This window comes from Paramormyrops kingsleyae, chromosome 11, assembly GCF_048594095.1.
Source record: "Paramormyrops kingsleyae isolate MSU_618 chromosome 11, PKINGS_0.4, whole genome shotgun sequence".
NCBI classification, from domain to species: domain Eukaryota; kingdom Metazoa; phylum Chordata; class Actinopteri; order Osteoglossiformes; family Mormyridae; genus Paramormyrops; species Paramormyrops kingsleyae.
In genome coordinates this window covers 24,910,129-24,937,518 of record NC_132807.1, presented here as the reverse complement: position 1 = coordinate 24,937,518, position 27,390 = coordinate 24,910,129, and the positions used below count along the sequence as shown (strand labels likewise).

General features: G+C 43.7%; 2 protein-coding genes and 2 non-coding genes across 6 annotated transcripts; all 4 read right to left on the bottom strand.

Moving 5' to 3' along the window:
• Positions 1-1,485: 1,485 nt before the first annotated feature.
• Positions 1,486-14,440, bottom strand: incenp (inner centromere protein). Of its 2 annotated transcripts, XM_023819726.2 has the most exons (20): positions 14,251-14,440; positions 13,180-13,328; positions 12,964-13,071; positions 11,951-12,570; positions 11,777-11,825; positions 10,674-10,722; positions 10,470-10,599; positions 10,334-10,379; positions 9,155-9,233; positions 8,541-8,681; positions 6,913-6,930; positions 5,106-5,215; positions 4,635-4,755; positions 3,874-3,996; positions 3,596-3,786; positions 3,361-3,460; positions 3,191-3,277; positions 2,843-2,899; positions 2,504-2,654; positions 1,486-1,844 (listed from the first exon to the last, which is right to left on the bottom strand). In XM_023819726.2, the coding sequence occupies exons 2-20, from the start codon at positions 13,317-13,319 to the stop codon at positions 1,660-1,662; spliced, it is 2,505 nt and encodes an 834-aa protein (XP_023675494.1). In that variant the 5' UTR covers positions 13,320-13,328; positions 14,251-14,440; the 3' UTR covers positions 1,486-1,659. The 2 variants fall into 2 exon arrangements, with proteins under 2 accessions (XP_023675494.1, XP_023675495.1); XM_023819727.2 differs by lacking the exon at positions 6,913-6,930 and having other exon boundaries at positions 14,251-14,439.
• On the bottom strand, positions 4,306-4,447 carry LOC111848037 (small nucleolar RNA SNORA79). Its single transcript, XR_002839210.1, has one exon. It is a non-coding gene; the product is annotated as a small nucleolar RNA SNORA79 (small nucleolar RNA).
• On the bottom strand, positions 4,928-5,069 carry LOC111848038 (small nucleolar RNA SNORA79). Its single transcript, XR_002839211.1, has one exon. It is a non-coding gene; the product is annotated as a small nucleolar RNA SNORA79 (small nucleolar RNA).
• Positions 14,441-16,573: 2,133 nt separating the features above from the next.
• Positions 16,574-26,884, bottom strand: pgghg (protein-glucosylgalactosylhydroxylysine glucosidase). 2 transcript variants are annotated; one of them, XM_072718324.1, is made up of 14 exons: positions 26,543-26,884; positions 25,547-25,806; positions 24,437-24,647; positions 23,504-23,939; positions 23,244-23,363; positions 22,634-22,765; positions 21,326-21,437; positions 19,999-20,071; positions 19,551-19,691; positions 19,215-19,344; positions 18,223-18,318; positions 17,905-18,002; positions 17,336-17,559; positions 16,574-17,185 (listed from the first exon to the last, which is right to left on the bottom strand). In XM_072718324.1, the coding sequence occupies exons 2-14, from the start codon at positions 25,791-25,793 to the stop codon at positions 17,133-17,135; spliced, it is 2,073 nt and encodes a 690-aa protein (XP_072574425.1). In that variant the 5' UTR covers positions 25,794-25,806; positions 26,543-26,884; the 3' UTR covers positions 16,574-17,132. The 2 variants fall into 2 exon arrangements, with proteins under 2 accessions (XP_072574425.1, XP_072574426.1); XM_072718325.1 differs by lacking the exon at positions 16,574-17,185 and having other exon boundaries at positions 17,347-17,559; positions 18,197-18,318.
• Positions 26,885-27,390: the final 506 nt, after the last annotated feature.

Genomic DNA, 27,390 nt, shown 5'->3' with positions numbered 1-27,390 from the left:
AGTTTTTTTTTTTTTTTTTTATAAAAAGGAAGCTTAAGAGAGGCATGACTGAGTGGTCGGGATCTGGAACCCTTTTAAGGACCTCCAGTACAGAGTTTCATTTTACGCTGCGTTTTTTTTCTTTTGTTTTTTTTTTTACACCAATTCAATTTTCATGTAAACCTTTGCTGTCTTTTTGTCAGTTTCCATTAGGGCTACCACTGTATACCACTGGCTCCCAAATACAACCAGTGTGAGGGTCATAAACACAAAAGACAAAAAAATAAAAAAAAAAAAAAGCAGAAGTGTGGTCTGGAAGATTCCATAACTAGAGCAGTGAGCCATTCGATTTCATACGGACATGCAGTGATTCCGGACATATGATGGTTGAGTCACATATAGAGATGTTGCGGAAATGTAAGAGTGAAAAATACAAGTCACATACATTACATAATCCCCAAGCTGCCAGTCCACTTAAGTGAATTGAATATTTGAAATCAGGTTTGGTTTGCTACAATTAAAGGCTTTTGTTACAGCATCTATAAAGCAAAGGGACAGTAGTGCTGCGTTTCAGAAACAATGCTATCAAAACTCAAGACGAAGCTATAAATAGCTTTTAAAATTTGCGACCTAATCCAACTTCTTTGTATATACATTCAATGAAGCCAACTTCTGAACCATGTGCTCTCAAAACTAGGCGCCTCTTATTCACCTCCATCTGAGGGTATATTCGTCATCTGGGATTCAAGTCAGGGATACTAAATATGCTGTTACTGTAGGTACTATTACCTGCAGGGGGCTACAGTGAGTGTGGGCTGAGAACAAGCCCCTTGAAAAGTGGCAGTTCCTGCTTCTCAAAAGAGGTGAAAGGCAATAAGAACATGTCAGGCAGGTCTGAAATCCCTGGTGCACATGAGAATTCAAACGGGCTATAAACAAAACAGACCAAACCACATAAGCAAAAACTGGAAGTTGTCCAGAATGAAAGGCATCGATAGTCACACAAAACCTACTTCCTCACTGATACCAGTTTCAACCCAAACAGACACCAACTCATGTTGTAAATCCCCTGGACTGGATATGGCTTGAAAATCACAGCAGTGCAAATTTTTATTTTTTTTTAAAACTAACACAGAGAGACAAAGAAACCACCCGAACTCAGTACTCCACATTCAGCAGTCGAGTTCCTGGCTGTACATTTGAAGACATTAGCTTGTCAATGTCTAAGCAAGTACTTAAAACCAGTAGATCAGAAATTAATCTGGCACCCAGCAAGTGATCTTAATGCAAATATTTACACATGTGCTTTTCCATTAAGTCAGGGAACCAGTTGAAGTTCCAACTCAAATGGTGAGTGGGGGGGGATGGGGCAGGCCTCAGTGTACTGATTCTGGCAGACTGGCCACTTCCTGTTGACACAACTGTCATGGTAGAATGAACTTGGAATTTGGAAGCAAGAAGCCTGATTTATACAGGTAGAAAATTTTACCAAGAGCACAGGATAACTCCATGTTTCATAACATTTTATTATGAGAAAAATTTAACATTTCAGAAAGAAAAACTATATTCTGCCCCCATCTAAAACACAAAAACTTTTGAGTTACAAAACTGAAAACCAAGATAAGAGCTGAAGTAGGACGAAACAACAACAAAAAGACCAGACAGTGCAAACAGAAGAGTTTAAAAGGCTGTCGCTCCACCCCGAGGAGGTGAATGCCAGACAGCAGAGCTGGTACGTTTAAAATATCGGGGCTTGCTCTTGTAAAATATCCGCTCTAGCTGTGGATCCTCGATCTCTCCGAAGTAGGAGTCCACATCCACGGGGTTGAAGTACTGCTGCATCATGGCCTGCTGTAGCTGCCGCCCTGAAAGAGGGAGGTGAACTAGGTAAGCACACAAATTATAGCAGGCGAGGGTAAGACTAATTGTCCAGTCCTGTTTATCGCATCTCTTCTGATCACATGAAAGTGTGATGCGTATGAAATCCTTAATGCCATCATACCATGTAGCCTGTGATGAATTCCTGCCCCAATGCATAAACAAAGAGGAGATGTGTTTAAGGGCCTTTCAAGAAGGCAAAATAGACACTTAATGAAATCCACCCATTTAAGCTACACTCATCTTGCATACCACACAGTGCGTAGTCTACAGGAAGATAAGGCAGAACAGAATGTAAAAAGTAGTGAGCTTCTACGTGGCTTTGTGAATTCGGAATTTCCAAAAATTTAAGCTAGAGGGAAACAATTACTTTCTTTGTTCTCTAAATCAGTCAAGCATTTCAAGTGAAGATCAGAGAATGAGCCTGGCACAGCTGTGAATTGTACTCAGACTTCCCGCTAACAGCCTTCAATTGCTACCAGTTTGCTGCTTCTCTATTTTAAGTCCTGTGACCCACCAGGCATCACAGCTGAAGTGCATTTCTACAGCACGATCGGGCAAATCACCCTTCTTGGCTTCCGCACTGGAAAAAACTGTCGATGTTACTGCAGAGCAAAATCAAGAGGCGAAAAGCTGGGAAACTCACCCTCAGCCCAGGATGGGATGGGTTTCCGAGGAGCTGACTCATCATCAGTAGAGTCATCGCTGTTCTGATCCATCCCATAATCTTCAGGGTTGCTGCTAACAACTGGCTTATTTCCACCCTTTGGGGTGATCTCATATGACTGAGGGGAATACTGTGGATTAACAACCTCAGATCAGCCGTCGGTCCCAACTCTGATCCACATCACTTAAGATTCTTTTCCATTATAACACTTAAGCCCCTTCCTATGATGAAACATTTCAGAGCATGCCAGGGCTTAAACACCACGGGCAGCTGGCGCTATGGAGCAAGTCGCTATAGTAACGATAGTGGGCACCATACCTCCACAGTCACATTGAGGACGGTGCTTTTGCCAACTGGTGTTTTTATCAGCGATTGCTGTGGGAGAGGAATATGGGGGAGACGATGAAATACACCTTCTATCACACAGGGGTGCAAGCACTTAAAAGAAACAACTAAAACTAACCATACTCTGGACTCATACTCCTACCAACAAACAGTCGACGTTTCTGAATTATAAACATTTATTGGCCAACATCGTCGCGTTTCTGGAGAACAAGTCCAGCATAAGGAGGAAATAATTGCTATACAGTGGTTGGACTGGATTTCAAAGATCGCAGAAGGATCAGACATGTGAGCAAACAGCCTGCACATGAGCACACGCCCCACCTGTAGCTCTTCCCTGCTCTTGGCGGCAGCAGCTTGCTTCTGTAATGCTGCCTTTTCCTCCTCAGCCTTCTGTCTTTCCTGCGCCTCCTGTTGGAGACATTAAGAATTACAACCCAAAGGCTCAGAGCATCTCAAAGGGCACATCAGGGGCACGCTGCGAGAGGGCAGACCTTCCGCCTCCTCTCCTCCGCCTCCTTGCGCTCCTTCTCGCGGGCAGCCAGCTCCAGCTCCCGCCGCAGGGCGTCTGCTTTTTCCCGCTCTATCCTTTCCCTGTGGACGATGGCTGGAGATAAGCTCAAGGGCACTGGGTTTGTGTGCAGGAGCCAGGTGAAGAATCTCTGGCTACATACTTCTGCATGGCTCTACTCTGCAGTATTTAAAGGCAGAGGCTCGTCTTTGTGGCACCTTTCAGCAGCTGCCTGCTGCTGGCGCAGTCGCTCCTTCTCTCGTTCCCGCTCCCTCTCCAGCTCCCGCTGACGCTCCTGCTCCCTCCGCAGCTCCTGAGCCCGTCGTGCCTCTGCGAGCTTGCGGGCTCGCTCCTGCTCCTCCTCAGCTCGCCGCTTGGCCTGGAGCTCCTGCTGCCTTTTCTCCTCCTCCTGAGCCACCATTCACAGGAGGCCCAGTCAGCACTTCTCCCTCCATTAGAACAGGGCACCACAGGCCGGACAAGCCCATCTCCTCACCTGCTGCATCTTTTTCTTGGCAGCTTCCTCCTCTTGGAGCTTCTTCCTCAGCTCCAGCTCCTCTTGGCGCTTGGAGGCCACCTTTTTCTTGGCCTTCTCCTCCGCAATTCGCTCCACCCTCATCTGCGGTAGATCACCAGAGCTTTCAGTGGTGAACTTTCAGATCCATAAGCAGCCAGTACATATTCATGATTTAATGCCATTAATTGTTTGGAATTTCAACCCAAAACCTTAACTGTGGCTCTCATTCAGGTCAGTCTATGCAGTTTTTGCAGAACTACTGAATGGAGTTCGGCTTAAGTGCGACTTCTCTCAAAGAGCCAGTGCAACAGTATACATCCATTCCTTTTTGGATTAAGTAGAGTTTCATTATTTTAGTGAATCCTCCATTCAACAATGTGAACAGTCAGCAATCAGCAAGTTGCTCTTCAAACATGTTGGGCCTCGCAAAATTCAGGGATCATAAGAGCAGCCCTGCCGCCTCATGAAACCCGAGTGAAGACAACCCAGATGATCTCTGACAACCTAAAATCCCACGTGCCATGGCTCGGAGCAGCGGGAGGAACGGTCGTCAGGCAACGAACCAAGTTAGTGTCTCAAATAGTAGTAACATAAGATCACAGACCTTAAAAGTAAAAGAATAGGACAACACTGAAGTCTAAGAAGCACCCTTTGGGCTAGACGACATGTTTAATCCGTACACATGCAAGGCTTCCCCTACTGGAAGGCACGACAGAAGCAAACAGCCCTATTTATCTCACCTTGTCATTCTTTTCATCTATTTGGGCCATCTTCTGCTCTATTTTCTTCTTCTTCTCTTCCTCTCTCTGCTCTTCTTTCACTCGGGCCTCAACCACCTTTCTCAGGCGCTCATCTCTCTTCCTAGAGAAATACATCACCACAATTTAAACATCTAAAATGTTCTTATGGCAGTTAAGAAAAACCTGGCACACCGGTCACTAGTTAACTGGAATGCACCTTCCATGGCAAAATGAAGGTCTATATCCTCATTTTATCCTCAGTGGACACAGAACCCACCAGCCTTCAGAGCATGTGGTGTTGGGCCTCGCAAAATTCAGGGATCGTAAGAGCAGCCCTGCTGCCTCATGAAACCCGAGTGAAGACAACCCAGATGATCTCTGACAACCTAAAATCCCACGTGCCATGGCTCGGAGCAGCGGGAGGAACGGCCGTCAGCCAGAACATTAAGTTGCCAGGAGTGGTAGTCCAACCTTTTCATCTCCTCCTGCTTCCGCTTCTTTTCTTCCTCCAACTTTTTCTTCCTCTCCAACTCCTGCTCCTGCTTCTTCTTCAGAGCTTCTAAACGCAATCGCTCTCGCTCCTGGGGGAAAAGACACACAGGCATGGAGACAAGTCAGATCTGGTCACTCAATGCACAGGGTCAACTCAAGTTATTGACAGACCAGACACTGAGTATTAGCTCATACAGTTGTTCCTTTGACTTTTGCAGATGTTCAAGTCAATTTCCAAACTCCTGCTGGCCTGATAATACAGCTTTCCCTGCTAGCACAGAAAAATTAAACTGGAGTAAAATCCTGCCTACCAACAAAATAATGTACAATATGCATACTGAACCACTCTATAGCATTTGTGCTATTAAAACTAACATTTCCCCATGTCAATCCCATACGCAGATCAACCCCCTCCCTGTACTCAAGCACAGACCGACCACTGCAACATGCTTACCAACTGTCAGTGTGTAGATACCTCCCCGACATGTGCATCCACAACAGCCAAATGTGCTCAGTCTTTTGTATGGAATTAGCCATAGAGCAATACCAAATGACGATGTAGAGCACAGGTGTCAGACTCCAGTCCTGGGGGGCCAGAGCCCTGCACATTTTTGGGTTTCCCCTCGTTTAACACACCCGATTCAACTTCTCGTGCTAATTAGCACATAGCTGTTGAGCTGAATCATCAGGGAAAGAACTAAACTACACAGGGCTGCGGCTCTCCAGGACTGCAGTTTGACACCCCTGATGTAGAGAATGGCTCATTTTATTTATTCCAAAGGGCCAATCTGCATATTCTTTGCAAACTGACGCAGCTGGTCAGTAGATAGTAGGGGCATAAAGATGAAACAACATATGATGAATTGGTTAAGGTAGCGATTCAAATGCATGAAATCTATGTTAGAACTGGTTATGATCAACTTGTTTGGGCAAAATCCTCATTAAGATGCTAATTGCGGGCTGCGTGTTCTCGCACAGATGTGCCGCAGGTCGACACGCAAAGTGGTGCTGGTAGTGGGGGGGTTGGTTACATTTTCATAAAGAAAGCACTACCTGATCTTCGCGCCATTGTGGTGATTTTTTTGCGCTATGACGCTTTTTGGAAACTCGGCCATTGTGTAGCGCAGAAGGCATCTGGACTATTAGAGAGCAAATTCATGACCCAGGTGACGGCAGCTGACCAGGTAGCTCACGCTTTGTATTAAATGAGCCAAACAGCATCTCATAGGCCAGTCAGGTAGCACTTCCTTTAGGCATTTGTTTTTTTCCCACCCTTAGAGTTTAGCAGTAGACCTTTGTTATTCATTTGTGTTGCGCTTTTAATGTTTTGAGATTCTACTTTTGGTGTAATCCATTGATAATTGGCAAGTAAGCTCATTTGTGAAATTTCAGTAAAAAAAAAATAAAAAAAAAAATAGGTAAACTCAATCAAATTAATGAATTAAGCTAGAAATTAAAGATGCACTGAATCGTTCCCTAAACAATTGTAACCGATTGCCTTGGGGCTCAATATTTACCCCCCCCCCCCCCAGTAGACAGCATTGCTTTGAGTTCCGTTGGATATGGATGGAATGGGAGCAACGGATCCACAGAAATCTAGGGATGATAATGGGGAAAAGACCAAAGCCCACTATCCACCAGTGAATGTGACAGCAACGTCCCACTACACCAAGTTAGTGACAATACAAATGGGACAGACAGTGGAAGGTGCCACAGGCCAAAAAAAAAAGCAGGTCAGCATTAACTGGTGCAGTGTGAGCAGGACACACCGGCCTGGAATACTTACGACCAAACCGGAGGCTGGCTGGGGGAGGGTGGAGAGACAAGAGGAAGGAGACCGCATAAATAATGTATTTGTAAATGGTCTAGGCACAGTTTAGGTTTTGCAAACACATGAACCCAAGGCATGTTCCAGAAGAACACAGGACATAAGCACACAAATGGCACCTTGAGTGACAACTGGTCTTCCATGGCAGATGTGGCACAACTTTCATTTGAACTGACCAACATGCTTCAAGAAGCAAATCTAGCTCCACATCACAACTCCCACACTATTAAAAGCATGGTTTTCATGGCATACTATAAATATATAGTAAAACGGAACATCTCCTCAAACAGAATAAAAACTTCTAAAATTGAAACACACGCTGCATAGCAAACAGTATTTGGAAACAGTCTTACGTTTTGCAAACAAGTTATATTGCAAGTCAGTTTTGGCAAGAGTATCAGACGATACCACCATACTAGAATTTATTCTTGTACAAGACAGCAACCTTCCATGTTCATAATACAGCAGTTCAGCTCATTCAGCCCATAAGTTCTGTTCCAAAAGCAAAAGGCATCCAACAATGGAAAAACATGCCACCCCACACTGAAAAGCAGAACCGTAGGCCTTTTCACACCACAGGAACCAGAACCTTTTTCCTGGAACCCCTCAGGTTCACACAGCAGGAACTACAATCAAGCAAAGTTCCACAGAGGTAGTTCCGGAAGCCTTTAGTCCTTACTCCAGACTAGATACTTATCACTTAAACACAAGCTACTGGGACAGTACATAGTGATAAACTTGCTGACTGGTTTACCACAAGCACTGGTGTTCGCTTGGAAGGTATGTGGGAAAGTAGTGGAACAAAAAATAAATATAAATTCTACTTCTGTCCCCTCATTTGTTGGAAAATTTGATCTATAACCAACACACTTCTGTCTCATCACCAGCACCGGTGGTGAAACTTGCCAGTGTTTAATGGGGTAACATTACATTGTAATTTGGAAAAGGAAAGATCAATCTGCTGGTCAGACTTAATTATAAACATGTTGCAGACTGTATAAATAAAATACAAATAAAAGGCTGTCCCATTTTCATCGTGATGGACCCCCTCCACCCCAAAAAAAAAGAAAAAGGACTTGTTCATCTTCCATTGTTTTGGGGTGGTGGTGTAGATTCGTGTGAAATTGTGTGGGAAGTTTGGCAATACAAGCTTTTTCTACCTCCAGCACTTATTTAGCATAAAGGTCCCAGGGTGTTGGGCAGTGTGAATACAACACAAGTGATCAGGAACTACAAGCCGCTAGGTGAGACAGCTCAGGAGCTTTTAAACAGGATCCAGAACTTCAATGTGAAAGCGCCTTACACATCCAGTCACTTAACCATAAAAATTCAAGAATTGAGGTAAATGAACATCGTACCTCAGACTGATACCAACTTATACACGTGATTAACCCCAGTATCTCCTAGCACAAGGGAGACATTCAAATCTCATAGTGATCAAGCCTCTGTTGCACATGAACTTCCAAAACACAGCACAAAGTGTGCCCAGGACTAGGATTGAGAAGCGCACCATTAACCACATTCTGAGAAACCTGCACCGAAAATTAGCAGAGTACATTAAACGGCGGCAGACATAGGTGACTGACCTTCAGATCTACTCTGAGGGGAGTCGAGTGTTTGATGAAAGACTTCATGATAGCATTTCTACCCATGGACCCAGGGGTTGACATCAGAATCTGGTTCTTCTGTACTGTGTGCAGGAATGACTTCATATTGGGCTTAATGACCTGGAAAGTCAGATGCAATGTTTTACACCCAAAACATCTCCATAGATCTCTGAAGACAGACCAGCTGAATTATATCACAGGGCATTACATTACACTCTGCGGTTTTCATAACAGAGTGGCAGATACCATATTACAAACTGATTATGGAAGCTATTAAACATTTCCTAAAGCAAGGATGCCCCAATTAATAGACCAGGGTAGGGCCCCTTTACCAGTAATGAATGATCACTTATGAACTAAAAACCAGATGGCAGTGAGGCCTCCCCCCCTCCCATACTTTTACTTCCAAGTGTGGAGGGGGGTGGGGTTTCACCTTCAATGAGTTTCACTTTGAGTAAACCAAATTATACTGACGTTTCCCCAATTTTAGACGTGATGGGGCCCTCAAACATAACTTCACTGTATACCTCCATGTTGAACACCCATAAATCAAAACAAAAAACCTGTTGGTTAGTAAATACAAGCAGACTTACACTCTGGCTCTTGTTTGGGGGAGAGGGCTTCTTTCTTGGGGTAGCAAGGTCCTCTGTGCTGGAGCCCAGGCGCTTGGTGCTAGAAGTAGCCATAGACAGGGCAGGCTGAGACAAACCCATAGCGCAAACACACACTGACACCATAAAGTCTCTTGTCTCCCCCATAGAACTGTATCACAAAAGATTCCTGGCTTAGCTGGCTAACTTTGAGGATAAGTACAGGTAACTGACTTTCCGATATAATGATGCGGATTTACTTCTTAGTGGGATACACCACTCCACTAACTCATGCTACAAGCCTAACTTGGTCCACTGCAGGTTGTGTTACGGGCTCACAGATATCAAATACTGCTTGGACTAGGGCTGTCGCGATCACGTTGTGATGTAATCACGATTAAATGGGCAGGTGCAATAATACTATATGGACATTTACTTATGCCAACAATTTGGCAAGCAGGTTAGTAGTGTGCCTAAAATATTGAGATGCGCATTGTGACACCCAAAAGTTAATGATCAGTAGCAATTCAGCATATCTTTATGTTTATTAAATTCAGTTAGTGGAGCAGGCCACATGCTATTGTTTTGGTAAGTCATGAAAGCAATAGGCACTGAAGTGGTGGTGCTTTTTGCAGATTGAAGTCCGACACGTTTATTACACAAAAGGTCCATGTAGTACTGAAAAGCCAGCATCAGGACGACAAATCTCACCAGATTACAGGTAAATTACAGGTTCTCCAGACTAGAGGTAAACTTCAATATTTGAATGTTCACTCATGCACTTCACGGTCAGTGACTGTTGCTCTTACAGTTACTAGTGATGAATGGGGAAAACCCTGCTGTGATCCATGCTTGTGTGATTGGCTGATTGTTGCACATGGCACACTTATATGCTTGCGCTCTGGATGCAATCTTGTTTTCATTAAGAGGATATGGCTCAACGCAGATTGCTGATAGTTACAATATAGTTTCTCTCAGATAAGCATGTTTAACGACTGAATAAATACTCTGTCCCAAGCCTGACTTTTCTACACCAGTTTCATGATACAGGCCCCAGTTCAGTCACAATTTGATCCTTAAACTGAATGCATCATTTAGTGGTTTCACTTTTACAGAGCAAGTAATCAAAACAAGGGAACAGACCAGGGTAAAGGCATTTACAGGTCCGTGGGGCAAGCTTACCTGAGACTTGAGATGGTTGCTAGGAGCTTCTTTCCACTGTCATCATCTGTAGAGGAAAGTCCACATGTGTGATCATGCACCAGCATTACTACAACACAGAAGACTCTATAGGCAGATGGGAAAACGGCATCATCACCTGAACCAGATGTACAGACTTTCTGAATGGCAGAGGGTGGGGCTGGGGGGCCCAGCGGAGTGTTGGTCTGGGCCATGGAGCGTGTGAAACGGCGGATATCTTCTCCAGCCTTTTCCTCTTCTACCACCACCTGAACACAGACATACGTACATCAGGCCTGATGTTGGGCAGAAGGCATCTCCCCAACATCTGAGACAGTCTTACCTTAACTTCTGGCTCCACCACTGCCTCGACTGGTTCCTCAGTCAGCACACTGTTACACAAGACAGAGTTACATCATTCGATAAATATTCAAATTATGATTTCAGAAGCAGCACCAACAGCACCTGATTTGGGTTAACGTACCCCACCTTTACCCATTTCACATGCCAGTACAAGAAGCCACTTCTGATTTGTCCAAACAAAAGCCATTCGCGAAAATAAAAATCATGGACTTGCTCACAACTGCATTATTACTTAGACTGTTAAAAGCTGCTATTGTATTGCAATACCAAAAATTAAATTACGATTCTATCATTTTGCAAATTTCAATATTTAAGGAGTCTCAACATGCAGTGAATGCAACAAATCTGTGTTTTGCAAAGAGGGTCACAATCATTTCACACATCTTGTGCAGAGGTAAGTAGCTAAACAAAAACCACTGTTGCCCACTGTCAGCCTCTAGCTGATAAACCAGGCAGAGGAAGTGAGATACGGCATTAATTTTGGATTTAAACCAAACGAAGAGGTTGAACCTGCAGACCTGAAAGCCCCAGGCTGCTACAAGGCTGCAACACGTGTAACCTGGTGAACCGTCCGGCTTTTGCTCACCCCAACTTATATAAAGGTGTGCAAGATTACATCACTATTGTGTTTTGTCTGTTATCTAGTGGTCATTACGTCACGTGTCGGCTGAAAGTCATGTTTAGCCTACATGAGGTTGTTCATATCGTTTCCAGTGGCAAAAAGTAAGCTAAATGACACACAAACTCAACACTATTGTATTATCAGAGGTTTCAGAAATAATGTGAACTAGGAACATCAAGTGCAACTGAAATTTCATGTGAACACACTACTGCTGTATTTGTATGCATTATAGATATATTGTGACAAGACGCACTAAACACTAATAAATTATTACGGCATGCTACAATACTGTTGCCATTCAAATTAACAGTATACACTATTACTGTAGCCTACTTCACAAATAGGCTGGTATTTCAAAGCAACATATTTAAATTGCAGTGTTTTTCCATATCAATACTGAGGTACCGAAGCTGGCATCTATATTGAAATAACTTTGGTATCAGTTGAGCCCCACTACTTACCCATCCATCTGATCTGCTGCTTCTCCATCGGTGTCCAAAAACACCTCCCCTGATTGTGAAAAACACAATGCAAACACAACCAATGTAGTTTATAAAGTTCATTAATATATTAGAATCAAGTATACCATGAATTTAACATACAAGCACTGTAAGGTTTGGTGGGGGGTGACTCACCACTGGAGCTACTCAGGCGTGCCTTCTTCTTGAGGAATGAACGGCGGGACGCGCGGCGCACGGCCTGTTGGGTCATGCTGCGGCGCAGGCCGCTCAGGGAGCAGCGTACGGAGACCCGGCGGGTGGAGGAGCGGCGTGACGCCGCCGCGTGGGAGCCGCTCTCCTGAGCCGCACTGGGGGGCATCTTGGAAGCCACCTGGCTGTCGGACACTTCCTGTGCCAGCAGGAGATCCGCAGAATTCCGCTCAGCAGAGGAAATGGTGACCACTAGCTGAGGGGGAGACGCGGCAGGCGGTAGGGGCTGTGGGATGGAGCTGACTGACTCCAGCTCTGCCCCAGCCTCCGGCTCCTGGGGATCAGCGGCATGCTGCACACCAGGCTGCATGGGGGCTTCCTTCCCCGACTCCTGAGAGCTTCCCTTGCTGGAGGCGTCATCCACCACCTCCGTTTCCATGGAAACCTGCCGCTGCCTGTTACGGCGGGTGTTGCGCTTGGGCTGCTCTGCTTCCACGTCTGGGGCGGTGCCCGCTCCCATGACGGTCACATTCTCTGCGATCAGCTCAAGCGTCTGCGCCACGTGAGTGGAGGAACGCAGGTTACTGCGTGCGCCTCTGGAGAAACTAAGGGAAGACATATGGAGAACAAGGTCAGCGTTAGAAGCTGACAAAGGAGTTTCCTCATTTCCTTGCTACATGGTAGCTTACACCTAATCATGCTATTCGCGCCAAACCCAGCCCTCAAATACAAGTCATTCATTTTTAAGAAAGTACATCACTTCTTTAAAATTAAGTGTATTATATTTGTTTTTATAATGTACAAACATTCTAGGTTATTGAAACATCACAACTGTTCCTAATTGTGTTTGTAACTAATATCCCCGCCACACACACACACACACACACACACACACACACACACACACACACACACTCTTCCTTACACCTAACCCCAACCCCATTCCAAGGTCTGTACCTGTTAATTTTGTGTACTGTACCAACAAAGCAGTCACTCACCGTCTCTTGCCACGGTTGTCTGTACGGCCCACCGAAACCCGCTTCCTACGGTTACTCTTCTTTTGCGATGGAGTCTTTGGCATGAGTTCGGGTTCTGCGCTGAAGTCACTAATGGACAGAAAAAAAAAAAAGATCAAAACCTGCAGTGCCAATTTCAACACTACAAGTCTCACTGCTCCACTCCCATGAAACCCCAAGATCAGATGCACTACCCACCTGGAGAACATGCGGACAGCCTCTTCTTGTATTTCATCCAGCCACACCATGTGGACCTTGTCCACTTCATCAGCAAACTCCTTCATCTTTGTATCAAACAACTCCCGGAGGGAGTGCATGGTGGAGAGCAGGGAGTTCATGGCTGCAGCCTGTGGTGGACAGACGACACCAATGAGCAGTGGAAATACAACGATGCATCAGTTTTCACAAGTCCGTCACAATACACAAGTTCATCAACACTAGTTTGTATTCAAGAAGAAATTTCATCTTAAAATTACGACATGCAAAAAATACCGAGAGGAAACTATTTCACGTGCGCGGAATCAATGTTTACCACACCGTCTCTTATCGGTAGTAATAACAATACGCACTTGCTTCGCATTCACGTGTTCAGTGGTGTTTATGAACAATAAGCCCTACAAATTCGAGATCTTCCTCACAAATTACAGCTTCGTGTTCCACGTAATACCACTCAGCCACAATCAAATTAACTGGAAGATCGACCACTTTTTAGAGAGTAAATAGAACTGGTTTCCTTAAAGTGCAGAATAGACCTCTGCAAAAGTAGCCATCTTATGATGCGGACATACTTGGACAAGCAGAATCACCAACTAAACACCAGACCAGATTAAAAACGTAAGAACTTGTCGAGACAAAATCCCTGGCAAAAAAAAAAGACACTGAAACGATGTGTTTGTTAACTTGTACAAAGCTATGAGGACAAAAGGAAATCGTGAAAGAGATCAAAATATCGCACTGGTCAGACAACGAACTGTACACCCGAGTACGAATTCTGATTGATTCACAATCAAAAGAGCTGTGCAGACGACATAATGGTCAACAGTCCATATTTTGAATAGTTTCCGGAAAGACCACGCAAATCAGTACCGATATCTCCGTAAATAGCATCGTAACTCGATATTAGCACTGCAGATTAATTCCATTACATTTACTATGTCATAGCAGAAAAAATAAGATAACAACTGCACAAAAGTTACAAGACAAACCCGGACATGTCACTACTGCGTTACATAGGCCTAATTAAAATCGGTAAAATAGCTTTACGTGTACCTTAAAAAATCCTTTTTGGGTTATAAATACAAAAGGCTTTCCGATGAAAATCCCTTCGCTTTATAAATCCAAAAATACTAACTCAAACTTTTTTTATTTTATTTTACTCCCTCCATGCAACGGCCAAGCCAATTCCACACGACCATAGAACTCCGTTCCTATGATCAATTTTACAGTTTAAATACTCAAAAGAACCAATAGCCGAGAGATTTCTGAGTGACGTCTGAAATATGTACGCCATTGGCCCTCTCAACGGAAGACTTGTAGGCGGTACATGGCGCCTGCGACCAATTGTACAGAAGATGAAGGGGAACACGGAAGAGGAGGGCAATGGTCCTCATCCCTGATTGGACTATCCATTCCTCAGTCAGATTCAAATAAACCAATCTTTCCCCCGCGTTGTATCTCCTACGATTCTTTTCATAGGTTCGCTGGCCAGGCGGTAATGTTTTTATACTACTCCGTATCTTACCCATACATCCCCATTCGAAGTAAATAAAATTGAAAAACCATCCTTTTGAAAAGGACATTGTATTTCATACATGAAAAGTATTTATGAATCAAATTATGTAAAATAATCGTCCGTTTTAGAACAGTGTTTTACTTAAATATATGCCGTTAACAGTTTAACAAGGGCAGTTTTGTTCATAAACTATGACTAACACGAATGCATTTTATATATTAAATTTCAGTTAAGACTTGTAACTGAATAATCTCATACGTTTAAAAGGTTTTAACTTATAATGGAAAACATGGATTGTTAACCAGTTTGCACACTCCTAAATTCCGGGAGTCTCCCGCATACAGCGGCTCCCTGATGCCCGCGAATTGAACATCCCGGAAACTACAGCAAGCAAACAAGGGCATGCACGAGAGACAAGAGCGTGTCCGTCGCGCACTTGAGAGAAGCGCGCGCACGAGGAAATGATAGCGAGAGAACGTGCATATGTGTGGATCCCTGCGTGTGTGACTGTTCATGTAGCCCGTGCTAGACAGACAGCATCCTGATTGGTTTACTTAGCAAAATAAGCCAATCAGATTTCAGTGCGGGCGGGCTTTTATTTAACTTCTTGGGGGCACCTCCCTGAAATGAGTTTTTGCAGGTTGGGATGTCTGGAATTTAGATGAGCCATCATGCATTAATTGCTCCCTAAGGACCTTTTATATCAGTTGGTTTTTGGATCACACTTTTATATGTGATGAATTAAACGACTTTCTGTTTTTATGAATCAAGGCCTTGCATCACCATTGCTGTGCTGCACAATCTCAATTCCTGGCAGAGCATTCAAGTCTGTTGACTAATCATAAGATTAAAAGTAAATTTGTTACAGAAGCAAAAGATTATGGACTCAAGAGAATCCAGTCTAAGTAAATTACACACAACGGGCAATGGGCCCTGATGGTATCAGTTCCAGACTTCTCAGCGACTGTGCTGATCAACTCTGCAGGGTCATTCTGCACATTTTCAACCTCAATCTCAGTCTGGAGAGAGTCCCCACCATGTGGAAGACCTCCTGTGTGGTTCCTGTCCCCAAGACTGCGTACCCCAGGGAGCCCAGTCACTTCAGGCCAGTAGCCTTGACGTCCCATCTGATGAATTGCCTGGAGAAGATGTACTCAATCACATTCGACACTTTGTGGGCAGTGAGCTGGACCCCTTTCAGTTTCAAACCCCTTTCAAATCATCTCCTGATAAACACCAGTAAGACAAAGGACATGGTAATTGACTTCGGCCACAAGGTGACTCCATCTACACCAGTGGACATTCTGGGAGTGCAGGTAGAGGTTGTGTCTGTGTACAAATATCTGGGTGTTCACATAAACAACAAACTGGACTGGTCACACAACACAGACGCCCTGTACAAGAAGAGGCAAAGCCGTCTCCACCTGCTGAGAAGGCTGAGGTCCTTTGGTGTGTGAAGGACACTACTAAGGTCCTTTTTCCACACTATGGTAGCATCTGTTATATTCTTGGCGGTGGTCTGCTGGGGGTGCGGGAGCTCAGGAAGGGACAGGAAGAGACTGAACAAACTGGTCAGGAGTGCTGGCTCTGTCCTGGGCTGCTCTTTGGACTCCACTGAGGAGGTGGCTGAGAGGAGGATGTTGGCCAAATTTACATCCATTATGGTCAGACCCCCTGCATGACACAGTGAGGACATTACGAAGCTCCTTCAGTAACAGACTACTGCATCCAACATGCAAGAAGGAACGCTTCCGCAGGTCCTTCATTCCATCTGCCATCAGACTTTATAATACCGGTCACCTAAAGTTCATAAATTATGTCACTATTTTGTATATTGTGCAATGTCTCACAGTCGCAAAATTTTAGGATAATGAGTATATTTTTTTATTCAAGTTTTTAAAAAGTAATAATTGCATGTTTAGTACATTATAAAGAACATGATTAGTTTTGCTAACATTGTAATCTTAAACAGTAACAATTATGGTGATATATTAATTATTTTTCAGAATCTTGCGCTCAAAGGTATATTTCTCATTTTTGGGCAAAGTCTACCAACTACCAATATGTATTTTATAACTCAGTCTTACGTAATCAGTTTTATTCAGTTCTCTCAGCTGTGCATGTATAATTTGTTTACAGAAAGTATTCACAGATTCTCCATAACGTACAGGATTCAACCATGAAGCAAAACAAGTTTTTGTGATTTTGTGAGACATAGAATGACCTGAAGTAACTTCTAAATCAACTTCACACTGAAGAAAAGGGTAGAGTGAATTCCTTAAATTTCAATATCGTGAAAGTAGTTTACTATCCCTGCAAAACTTGCAGTCCTTCTTAAGGCAGCATTTTAAGGCAAATCTTTTCTGGTCCGATATTTTTGTGGACGTCGTGGGGTGGTTTTACAAATGTCAGCAGCAGATTATTGTTGCTTTTGTATCTCCCCAGGCTGACAAGGGATTATCACTGCCTGTCCTGACAAAATGAAAGCCAGACAGTTTTAAAATCAAGTCAAAAAAGCAAGAAAATAATTTTCCATTCACGTTAATAAAAATTCCCATTTTTGATATGGCTTGTCGTAAATATTATGAAGTTAGCACACTGGTAAAGTGTAATGCAAGTTACCTGGTTTCAATGGGATTTTTCTCCCTGAAGTTTTCAGTACAACTTCCAGAGGGCAGCATTCAGCTTTTCCTGAGGTCTTGTTGCCTTCCCTTACAGTCACACACACTTCCTGTGACTTTATCTCCCAGTCCATCTTGTTACCTAGGTAACTCACTCCACGGACACGGAGCTCAGTGATGCCATCAGGAAGCAAGGGGGAAAAGTAGAGACTTTTTTCCCGCACCCTAAACACAGAGGTGATACAACTCAAAGTAAGAGCTAAAAATATATATATGTTCAAGCTAGACAAATGCAACTACCATAATACTACAGCACACACTGAACTTGCTATATCCACTCTTAAAACTAATTAGACAGGAATGCAGGCAGAACCAACTCGTATGGTAATACAATGAACTTCGATGTTCATGCCACTCTAAAAGCCTCGTTGGGCTAATTTATAAAATATCCGATACATTATTATTGGATTTTTCTGCAAAAAAAAAGTCTTTGAAGTGAACTGCACACATAGCAACCATTATTATGAATTAAGCGAGTAAACAAAATGCATAGGTCAGGTACAAACTGACCTGAAGCCTGTATATCCAAATAGTACCGTCTGCAGGAAGCCTCCCATTCCGGTAAGGAAGTTGACTGCTCCAGATCCATCGGCACATTCGCTCCACACCTACGGACAGAACGACTTCCAAATTTAATAAACAAAAATGGTGCTGAAGAAAAAAAAAAATCACAATCACATTATCATGGATATAGTTACGCTTAGTTTTGTTTAAAATTTTCTTTCACACAGCCTTGAGGTACTTAGAAAACAATTAGTTAAAATTAAAATGTGTGCTTTCAGTGACGTGACAGAAGCCACACCTTTGACCTCTAACCCCTGACCCAACCTGAAAAGGTTCCTGGATGTTGCTGAAGCATTTACTGAGCTGTTCCTGTGCCTTCTTTGCCTCACCCAGCTCCAACCAGCCCACAGCAAACATGCTCTGTCAAAGGAGCGGGAAACAGTCTAATCAACACTGAGACCGGAAATCCACAAGGCGTTTAGTCACTTTAATCCTCCGATTTAAATTCATACATCATTAGAAACATAAAGATTATTGATCACCCTTGCGTACTGTATTACTCTTCAGCTATACAACATACAGTTTCACAACAAACAGTGATACAATAAAATCATGCAATACAAAATTACATTTTGGTCAACCACGGACCACATATACTTTGATGGTCCCATATGATTATAATGGAGCTGAAATACTCCTATCACCTAGTTACAATCCCTATGACGTCACGTCACAGTGCAATGCATTAGTCATGTTTTTTGGCGATGCTGGTGTAAACAACCCTACTGTGCTGCCAGTCATATAAAAGTATAGGACATAGAATTATGTACAATACATAATACTTGATAATGATAATAAGCAATTATGTTACCAGTTTTTAACTGTATTTACTATACTGTACTGCTTATTGTTATTTAGGCTATACCTACGTGTGCAGTAGGCTATACCATCTAGGGTTGTTGAAGTACACCCCATGATGTTTTCACAACGATGAAATCGCCTTACGACACATTTCTCAATGCATCCCTGTCACAATTCACCATTTATATGAAATACTGTACAGCAGGAATTGCAGTTGAGTTTGCAGTAATGGCCAAGTGGTGTGGAGGTTACCATGTGGTTCAGGTCCACTGCTTCTTTCAAAAGTTTAGAAAAAATTTAGAAAATTCTCTTTAAGATCTCATTTGGGAAAATGTAACTTTAGTACAGTGAATTATGCTGAACCAATTAGCACAGCATGATATGCTAGAGTCGCCTTTGTTGTTGGTAGTAATGACTGGCTAATTTCCTGAGGCTGTGCAGTCCGGGATCCTCACCCATGTCATTGCTGGGCCATTGGGGTCTGTCACAGGTTCATATACGTCCAGGTCATTCCTCCGAACCTCGGGAGTCATGGGTAGACCCAAAGGATAGCCTAGCAGCACCACATCTGCCTGCTTTACAGGGCTTCCTGGGTGAGATAAATCACAGAAGATGACTCAGAGAAAATAGGACATGTCCTGCCTTAAAATCCAAGAGTTTAGCGCTTACTAACCCTGAGCCTAATTGCAAAACACAGCCTATATGTACCTCCTGCAGACATGCAAGTGTACTGTAGGTAGATAGAAGCCAAGAGAAGAATTAAAGATGAGGGTGGAGTAGGAATGGAACACTTGCCCTTTTTGTAGCCATCAAATTCTGGATGGTACTTGGCTTCTGAGTCAAAAGGGATTTTAAGGGTGTCAGCAATGCACTTCCACTCTGGTGGGGCAGGGTACCCAATCTGGCCGGCCAGGTCCACTGCAAACTGGAGGCTGGGGGAGTAAAAAGGAAGAGGAGTGCAAGTCAACTACAGAGCTGACAGGTCATATTCAACAGGCTCCACCAATGGCCCAGGACTATTACCCACCACTGGATTTTACGGTACACCAACATTGATCAAAAAACATATTGAATGAGGGAGAAGGCGACAATCACAAATAAATCAAGAAAACCATGCAATATTTGCAATCTCAGAACCACATCAGAAAATCATAAAAAATAAATTGAAAACACAATCATGAGTATTTCTCTGCCCTTATCCCTATACATTAGCTTTTGGCGTGAGTGTTGCAGACTCACCTGAGCTTGGCCACAGTGTTTGTGTAGACGGAGTTGTCAACATTGCGGTAGTATTCGTCAGGAGGCATGACCCCTGACACGCGTTCACACGGAATGAAATGTCACACACAACAAAACCTTGACTCAAGCCGCATGCACACACACTAAACATTGCACACAACATGCACAGGTGCACAGATGCTGGCAAATTTTGGTTAGTATAGTGAGCGGATATATGGTGCTCAAAAAGTACAAACAAAAAGCACATGAGTTAATGTACTACATACAGTACACCATACTTCAAACAACCTATCACCTTATAGCAGGGTGTGTGGGCTTGTGTGTCAACCTTACATAATCCGTTATGCTTTATAAAGAAGAAAAAGTAAAACCCTCACTTCTGATAATCTGTGAAACACAGGAAGATGTGCCTTTATAAATATACATCTTAAACAGATTTTGCAAACTAAAGTTGTGAGCAATGTTTGTACTGGGTGGGTGTGAAACCTAGTATATTACAAGAATTTCTGTTGCATAAAAATTTGCATAGACTGCAACCATCATGAATGAGGGTGGAGTTCCTACCTTATGAAACCCATCCAACATACAAGACAGCTATGAAAGGAATATTCGGTCAGGATTTCAAAGGATTTCTCAAATCAAAATGTGTGTTTATATCTTGACATGGATGTAATATGTGTAACGGTAAACTTGTGATGGATTTATTATCATATCATGTTGTCAAAGCATCCATCCATCCATCCATCCATCCTTTTTCCAACCTAGAATCCTAGAGTGTATTTCAGGGGAACTGGAACCTTTCCCAGATAGAACAGGCCAGCAGAACATCATTGGGTGAGATGCAAATCCATTGCAGGGCTTACACACAAACAAATAAGCACACACATATGTTTATAAAATTAAGGTTTATATTGTGGGGCACCTGAAAAATGTCCCCACGAGCTAAAAAGTAACAAGTTTCACCCCACCCACACACACACACACACACACACACACACACACATTTAGAGATGCACCTAAATGCATGTCTTTGGTTTGATGGAGCAAACTGTACCTGTTAAATGGGCTTTACATGGAGGGAAAAAAAACCCAGCCCTGGAGATGTGAGAAAACAGTGCTACCATCTGTGACATCACTCTACTGTGATGAAAGACTATGATGACATATCTTCAATGACATAATGCTTGAAATATATCATGTCACAATGCTCTCATGTCACACTCAAACATCCCATTTTACTATCATATGAGACTGTGTTGCCAAATAGCATTTTAATGTGTCTGTTTTGTCATTTAATGAGGTTTCTATGATGAAAGTTACACCTCACCGTTGATGTAGTAGCAGTTCTCTTCCGCACTCCAGGTTACCCGGGAGACCCAGTAATCAGCAATGCCCCAAACCACTTCACTGCCCTGGCCTTCCTGGAACATGGCCAGGTCCTGGCACCCATTACAGCAAAGTACAGGGGGACAGGAGAAAAGATGAAGAGGTGGATCAATTGCTAACGGTATTTTGCTAACAGTGTTTCAGATCGGACAAGAATGATGTACGTATGACGGCTTTTTGGACAGGGGTCTACTAGTGGTGACAAAAAAAAAAAAACGACTAAGCACGTTAGAAGATATCATGTTAATATTCATAGTTTTCAGTCATGTGACTGGCTCGGAGACCTGGGGTGAATCTCAATATGTGTGCTTGAAAAGTACAGACAGATATATATATGTTTATGTCCAATAAATTACATTAAATGCATTAATTAATATCTTTCTTGCTTGCCTTTCCATATTTCTACATTTGAAAATTTGATCGATAACGGATACTTTTTCGTTTAATATCATTAGTGCAGGCGATGAAACTTGCCAACGCATTAGCATTAGCGGAATAATGTTACATTGTGTTTTATTCTATGGAAAACTAAATACTGATCTGCTGACCAGATATAATAATGAATTTTAAACATCGTGGTGCATATAAATAAAATAGAAGGCTGTGTCCCGTTTTAATTGTGACTGATACTCCCAATAACTAACAAAATGACTTATTCATCCTCCATTGTTTTGGAGTGGTGGTGTAGTTTCATATGAAATTGTGTGTAAAGTTTAACCTACAGCCTTTCCGTCTCCCATGCTTATTTAACGTAAAGGTCCCAGTTCCTGCTGTGCAGTGGGAAAGCGACACACACAAAAGTCATCAGGAGCTACAAAAGTTCCCGGTCTAGACAGTCCAGGAACTCGGAACCAGGAACTAGGATCCTGAACTTTGGTGTGAAAGCGCGTTTTGATAGGTGCCATTCCTTCATTCCCTCCCCAGGGATGGAGGCATGACTAATATAAGCACAAATACACAATCTCAGATGGGATAACACAACCCAGGTTTGTTTCCTGGGTTGGCAGGAATAAAGCCTTCTTTTGCCCTCCAGGTGGGCACTCCTAAAAGGATGTGGTGTCATATGAAAACTATGAATACTCCCTTTTTCCAAAAAAAGAAAATGTGTTTTTTTACTGGTTTGATTTTTTTTTATTCTCAAGAACAGAGGAAGTACTACCTGCTGTACCCCCTCCTCTGATGTCTATACTGGTGTCAGATCAGGGGGGGATTTCGAGAGAGGCATGAAGTCATGCCTCAGACACTCTACCTGCGTGAGGTGAAGGTACATCTGGAAGGCCAAGATGACATCCCCATTAATGTGGATCTCTTGTTCGCCATAGATGTCCTCGGGACAAACCTCCCTTCCGGTGACCGCACTCTCCCATGGGAACTTCAACCCCTGTGCACACACACACACACACACACACACACATACGTACATAATGCTCAGCACCTGCACCCTATGATAATGTAAAGCACAGAGACAACACACAGAAAGTGCACTGATGCACAACCCATATACTGCATACACAGAACACACACCAGTGTGAATATATACATCACATATTGCACACACACAAGTGCACATACACTTCAGCATGTAGTCATGGGATGTATACCAGCAGCAGATGAATAAAAATATCGAGAGGGTCCAGCTGCAGGCGCCTGTATAGTGGAGCTCCACCCGAAATACGGCACCTCCAGAGGAAACACGTGATCTTCAAGGACGTAAAGTGGAGCTCGGGTTAGGGTTAGGGTTAGGGTTAGGGTTAGGGTTAGGGGTTATTCGCTGTAACACAGAGCTGAGGTGACGTATTTCCGGTGGAGCTTCACTCTACAGGCGTCTGCAGCTGGACCCTTTTCAAAAATACGAGAACCTTGTAGCCTTGCTGCTTTGCATTTTCTTTGGCGCCCTCTAATGTTCGCACTCGATATTCCAACACAGCCTTCGCCAAAGGTGGGTAGAATAGAGCGATGTTGGGGTACATCCAAGTGTCCTGTGAAATAACAGGAAAGTGTTACAAACTGCTACGTGTGTATGTGGCAAATCACCTACATTTAACTGACATCTAATACCCCTCAGTATGATTCCAACATGCGAATACAGCTTCCAGCTACTGCTCATCCATCTCCTCACCTCGTCCCAGAATACATGACCCCAGTAGTCCTGTCCCTCTCTTCCATTGGACAGCCCCCCAGGACTCACTCCCCCAAACTCGGGGGGAGCATCACGTAGGAAGGGAAAGGCGCTAAGCAGGTAGAACAGGCAGCCAACCAGAGCACGGCTCATAGCGGCAGGGCCCGATATCTCCACCCCACATCCTGCCCAGAGCTCCGCCCAGGCCCGGCAGTGAGAGGGGAAGAGATCCCCTTCTGCAATCAGCTGTAGGCCAGTGTCGAAAAATGCCTTGGCGCTCCCGGTGCTATCTGCCACGACGGTGAAGAAAACCCAGCGGGACTGGGTTTGACTAGACAGCAGGGTCAGGGTGCCCGGCACAGGAGTCCAGATGAGGTGCACACTGAAGAGTGCCCCCCCTGAGACCTCGGGTGTAAGGGTGTTTCCTTTGATGCACCTGAGCAAAAAACACATTACTATTAAAGTAATACACTATGCCAGGGGTCACCAACAGGATGCCCGCGGGCACCAGGACGCCCCTAAGGACCACGAGTCGCCCACGGACCTGTTCTAAAAATAGCACAACTCACCAGTAAGCAGCGTCTAAAATTTATTTTTATCCTGTTGCTTAGTGATTCTTCTTTAATTACATTTCCATTTATATAGATTTGAAAATGACAAAATCTTAAAAAAAAGCATTTAAAACATGTTTATTATACATGAAGTTTAGATAAGTTTAGGAGGCGTTTCAAACTGGCAGCCCTTCGTGTGGCTCAGTACCCGTGAAGTAGCTCTTAGTTTCAAAAAGTTTGGTCACCCCTGTTCTATGCAAATTCAATCACTGATATTACACTTCATGTCTACAAGTCTATAAGTGATTATCTTAGACACATATTAGAGTTTATATCCGATCTGGCAAACTTCTGGCGTGTCGAGATGTTGCTTTTTCCTCACCTCCCACCCTTATAATCGGGTTCGGCCTGGAAAGTGATGTCGTTGCTATGGGGCGTGAAGGAGTTGTCCAGCTCCAATGTGAGGGGCTCCTGTGTGGTGTCTAGACGCTCCATAAGCACCTCCATCACCAGCATGTGGGGGTGGTATCGGTGGGCATAGAGGGACTGTGTGGCCGACACATGGGCCGTCCGCACTGAGTGAGTGAACACACCTGGGAAAGAGGGACAGGAAATGTAGAGTGACAGATACTACAGGACCAGCACAGGGCAGTGTCTCAGTCCCTCCAGGATGTTGCGGGCGTCTTTTTTGATTGTTGCGGCTTAAAATGCTTGATTTTGTGGCAGCTTTTCAAAAATGTTGCGGTGAAAGTTGCGATGTTTTGAGGCTTTATTTTTTGTTTTCATTTTTTATTTATGTCATTGCAAGAACAAATGAATTTACAAAAATAGTTGCAACTGTTTTGCAACATCGCAACGTCCTGGAGGGACTGGTGTTTGGTCAACCCATCAGGCAACATAAGAGGTCACCATCTTCTGGGGGGGGCGTGCCCACTTAGCAAGCCTATTTCATTTTGTCACAGCGGAAAAGCACTCTGAGGGCTTCAAGCAGCACAGGTACTGGGACAGCGAGTACAGGAGAGTAACAAAGTACACAGCACAGGGACAGGAGGTACAGCGGAGTAACAAAGTACACAGCACAGGGACAGGAGGTACAGCGGAGTAACAAAGTACACAGCACAGGGACAGGAGGTACAGCGGAGTAACAAAGTACACAGTACATGGATCTAAGGAACCATGTGACAAAGGGTGCAGCAGACTGATGCATCCACATGCACTTATTTAGCAGATTCCTTCATCTGAAGTGACGAACATGTAAGGGTCAGAGAGCAGGGTCATACAGTGTCTTTGGGGCAACTGGGGTTAAGGGCCTTGGTGAAGGGCCCAGTGGTGAAATCACTCTGCTAGCCATAGTATTGGAACCGATGACCTGCCAAATCAGAGTCCTAACCTGCAGTGCCAAACACCGCCCCCTGCAGCACAATGAAAGGAAGTACAGTACAATAACAACAGGAACAGCACAGGGACAATTAGTGGGGTAGTAGGACTGTACCTTTGCGGGTATCCAGGGTGAATGTGTGTTCACTAGGCTCCTTCAGGTGAAGGGTAGCAGCCAGGGGGCAAGGAATGTCTGCGCGATGACACTGCCCTAGCTGCCCATTGTAGACCCCTCCCATGTGCATGATGCCATTGAAGACCCTCCAGCCCAAGAGCCCATTAGCCAGCGGGGGCAGGAAGCGTTCATCAAGTGGCAATGAATCAGATGTGAAGATGTAAGGGTCAGGATCCTTCCGGCTCATTCTGGAATGGTTACTGTCGGTAAACAATGCTATAAATAAGAGCTCATTAATCATTAGCAGGCATAACAACAGATACACTGACTCATGCCTCTTAAAATATTAAATACATTAGAAAGCAAAGGGCATCTGACGTATTTGGACTATGCTGGTTCCACGCTGGCTACTTATACAACATAATAATTAAATATGCAGAAGATAAAGTAATCTTATTATAACTGAATATTATGCAAAGCTGCTGTAGTAAATAACGATAAACACATTGTGAGTGATACAAATGATAAGCTTGAAAATAATTATCCCTCTTAATTAGTGTCATATTAAACAATAAAAAAAAAACGGTATTTGATAAAGTATTGGATTCAAGATTAGAACAATAAACACGTTTGTTTTGCACTCCATTTTAGCCCAAATGTGCTTTCATAGCATGATACAGATTACAGAAATAAAATCAGCGGGTTGAACACTATTAGACATTATATATAATGTTACTGAACATGACACTAGCGTACAGATAATTGAGGGGATTTATCCACGTTAATAAAACATTAAATAAAAAGCTTCTGCTCTTATTTGAGTACTTCCAACTGTATTTAATCATAGACCGAGTCGTTATTGTCAAGTTCGCATAAAAAACAAAACAAAAACGTGACACAATTGCATGAGAAAGTAGTCAGAGTTTTTACTTAAAATGCGGAAAATAATGATTGTTTAAAAACATTTAGAGGATAAGAATAAAAGTAGTGTCACACCTTTTCTTCGTCAGAAATTCGTGTGAAACGCAGAGCTTCTGCCTTTTCCTGCCTAACCAAAGCGCCGGAGCGCGGCCTCGTCCAGCTTCCCGTCGATATATCAGATGTCGCGGGAAAATGGCTTTTAAAGAGGCGGAGTGGGCGGTCAGCCTCGGGCGGGCCGCGGTCCAAACACACGGACCGGATTTATCAGGCTGAAAAATGTCCCTGAGCAGGATACCTCGACAAGGAAAGCACGACCAGGTGTCTCAAAAGTGACTAAAACAAAGGGCAGCTTGTAGTTACAGACGGACTTGTAGGAGGAACTGTTTCGAGGAACTGTTTACATGGTGAAGTATGAGGTGTACGATACGTAACGGATAAAAAAAAAAAAAAAAAAGAAAAAAAAAAAAAAAAAGCCACCGCGCGCTGTAATACTGAACTTCACCACGAGATGGCACGCATCACTAGCTTTGGGCCCCTGGCATCTTGCCAGAATTGGAGCGGCTAAAACCATGGGAAAAGGCTGATGCCTTCATCTGGTTTGCCCTTATAAGGCTGCAATCCGTCTGCTCCTCTCTCACTCACTTTCCCTCAGTCTTTCTCAGACCTAGGAGATATTTCCAGAGAGGGTGGCTTGGCCTGCCTTATTAGGTGGCGGGCAGGATGTAGGCTGCTTGCAGTCCAGCACTATATCCCACACAGTCTGGGACTTTCGGGCAGGTCCATGGAAGGGCCCTCTGCCACTTCGTCAGATTGTTCAGTACCAAACTGACTGTCGAGGAATTCAAATAAGAGCCTCTGGTTACAGCCAAAGAGGTATATATTTGTAAGTTCCTAACCGGTGGATTTATAAACTTATGAAGAAC

Bases quoted from the DNA above. Each gene is read 5' to 3' on its own strand.
- incenp (XM_023819726.2), bottom strand. From the start codon at position 13,319: ATGAACTCCCTGCTCTCCACCATGCACTCCCTCCGGGAGTTGTTTGAT. The intron at 4,756-5,105 runs GTTGGACTACCA...GTATTTCTCTAG, and splicing joins AAGCAGGAGGAGATGAAAAG to GAAGAGAGATGAGCGCCTGA. The intron at 1,845-2,503 runs GTGAGTTTCCCA...TCCCTCTTTCAG, and splicing joins CATCCCATCCTGGGCTGAGG to GGCGGCAGCTACAGCAGGCC.
- pgghg (XM_072718324.1), bottom strand. From the start codon at position 25,793: ATGAGCCGGAAGGATCCTGACCCTTACATCTTCACATCTGATTCATTG. The intron at 19,692-19,998 runs GTGAGTCTGCAA...TTACTCCCCCAG, and splicing joins AACACTGTGGCCAAGCTCAG to CCTCCAGTTTGCAGTGGACC. The intron at 19,345-19,550 runs GTGTTCCATTCC...TCACCCAGGAAG, and splicing joins GATGGCTACAAAAAGGGCAA to CCCTGTAAAGCAGGCAGATG.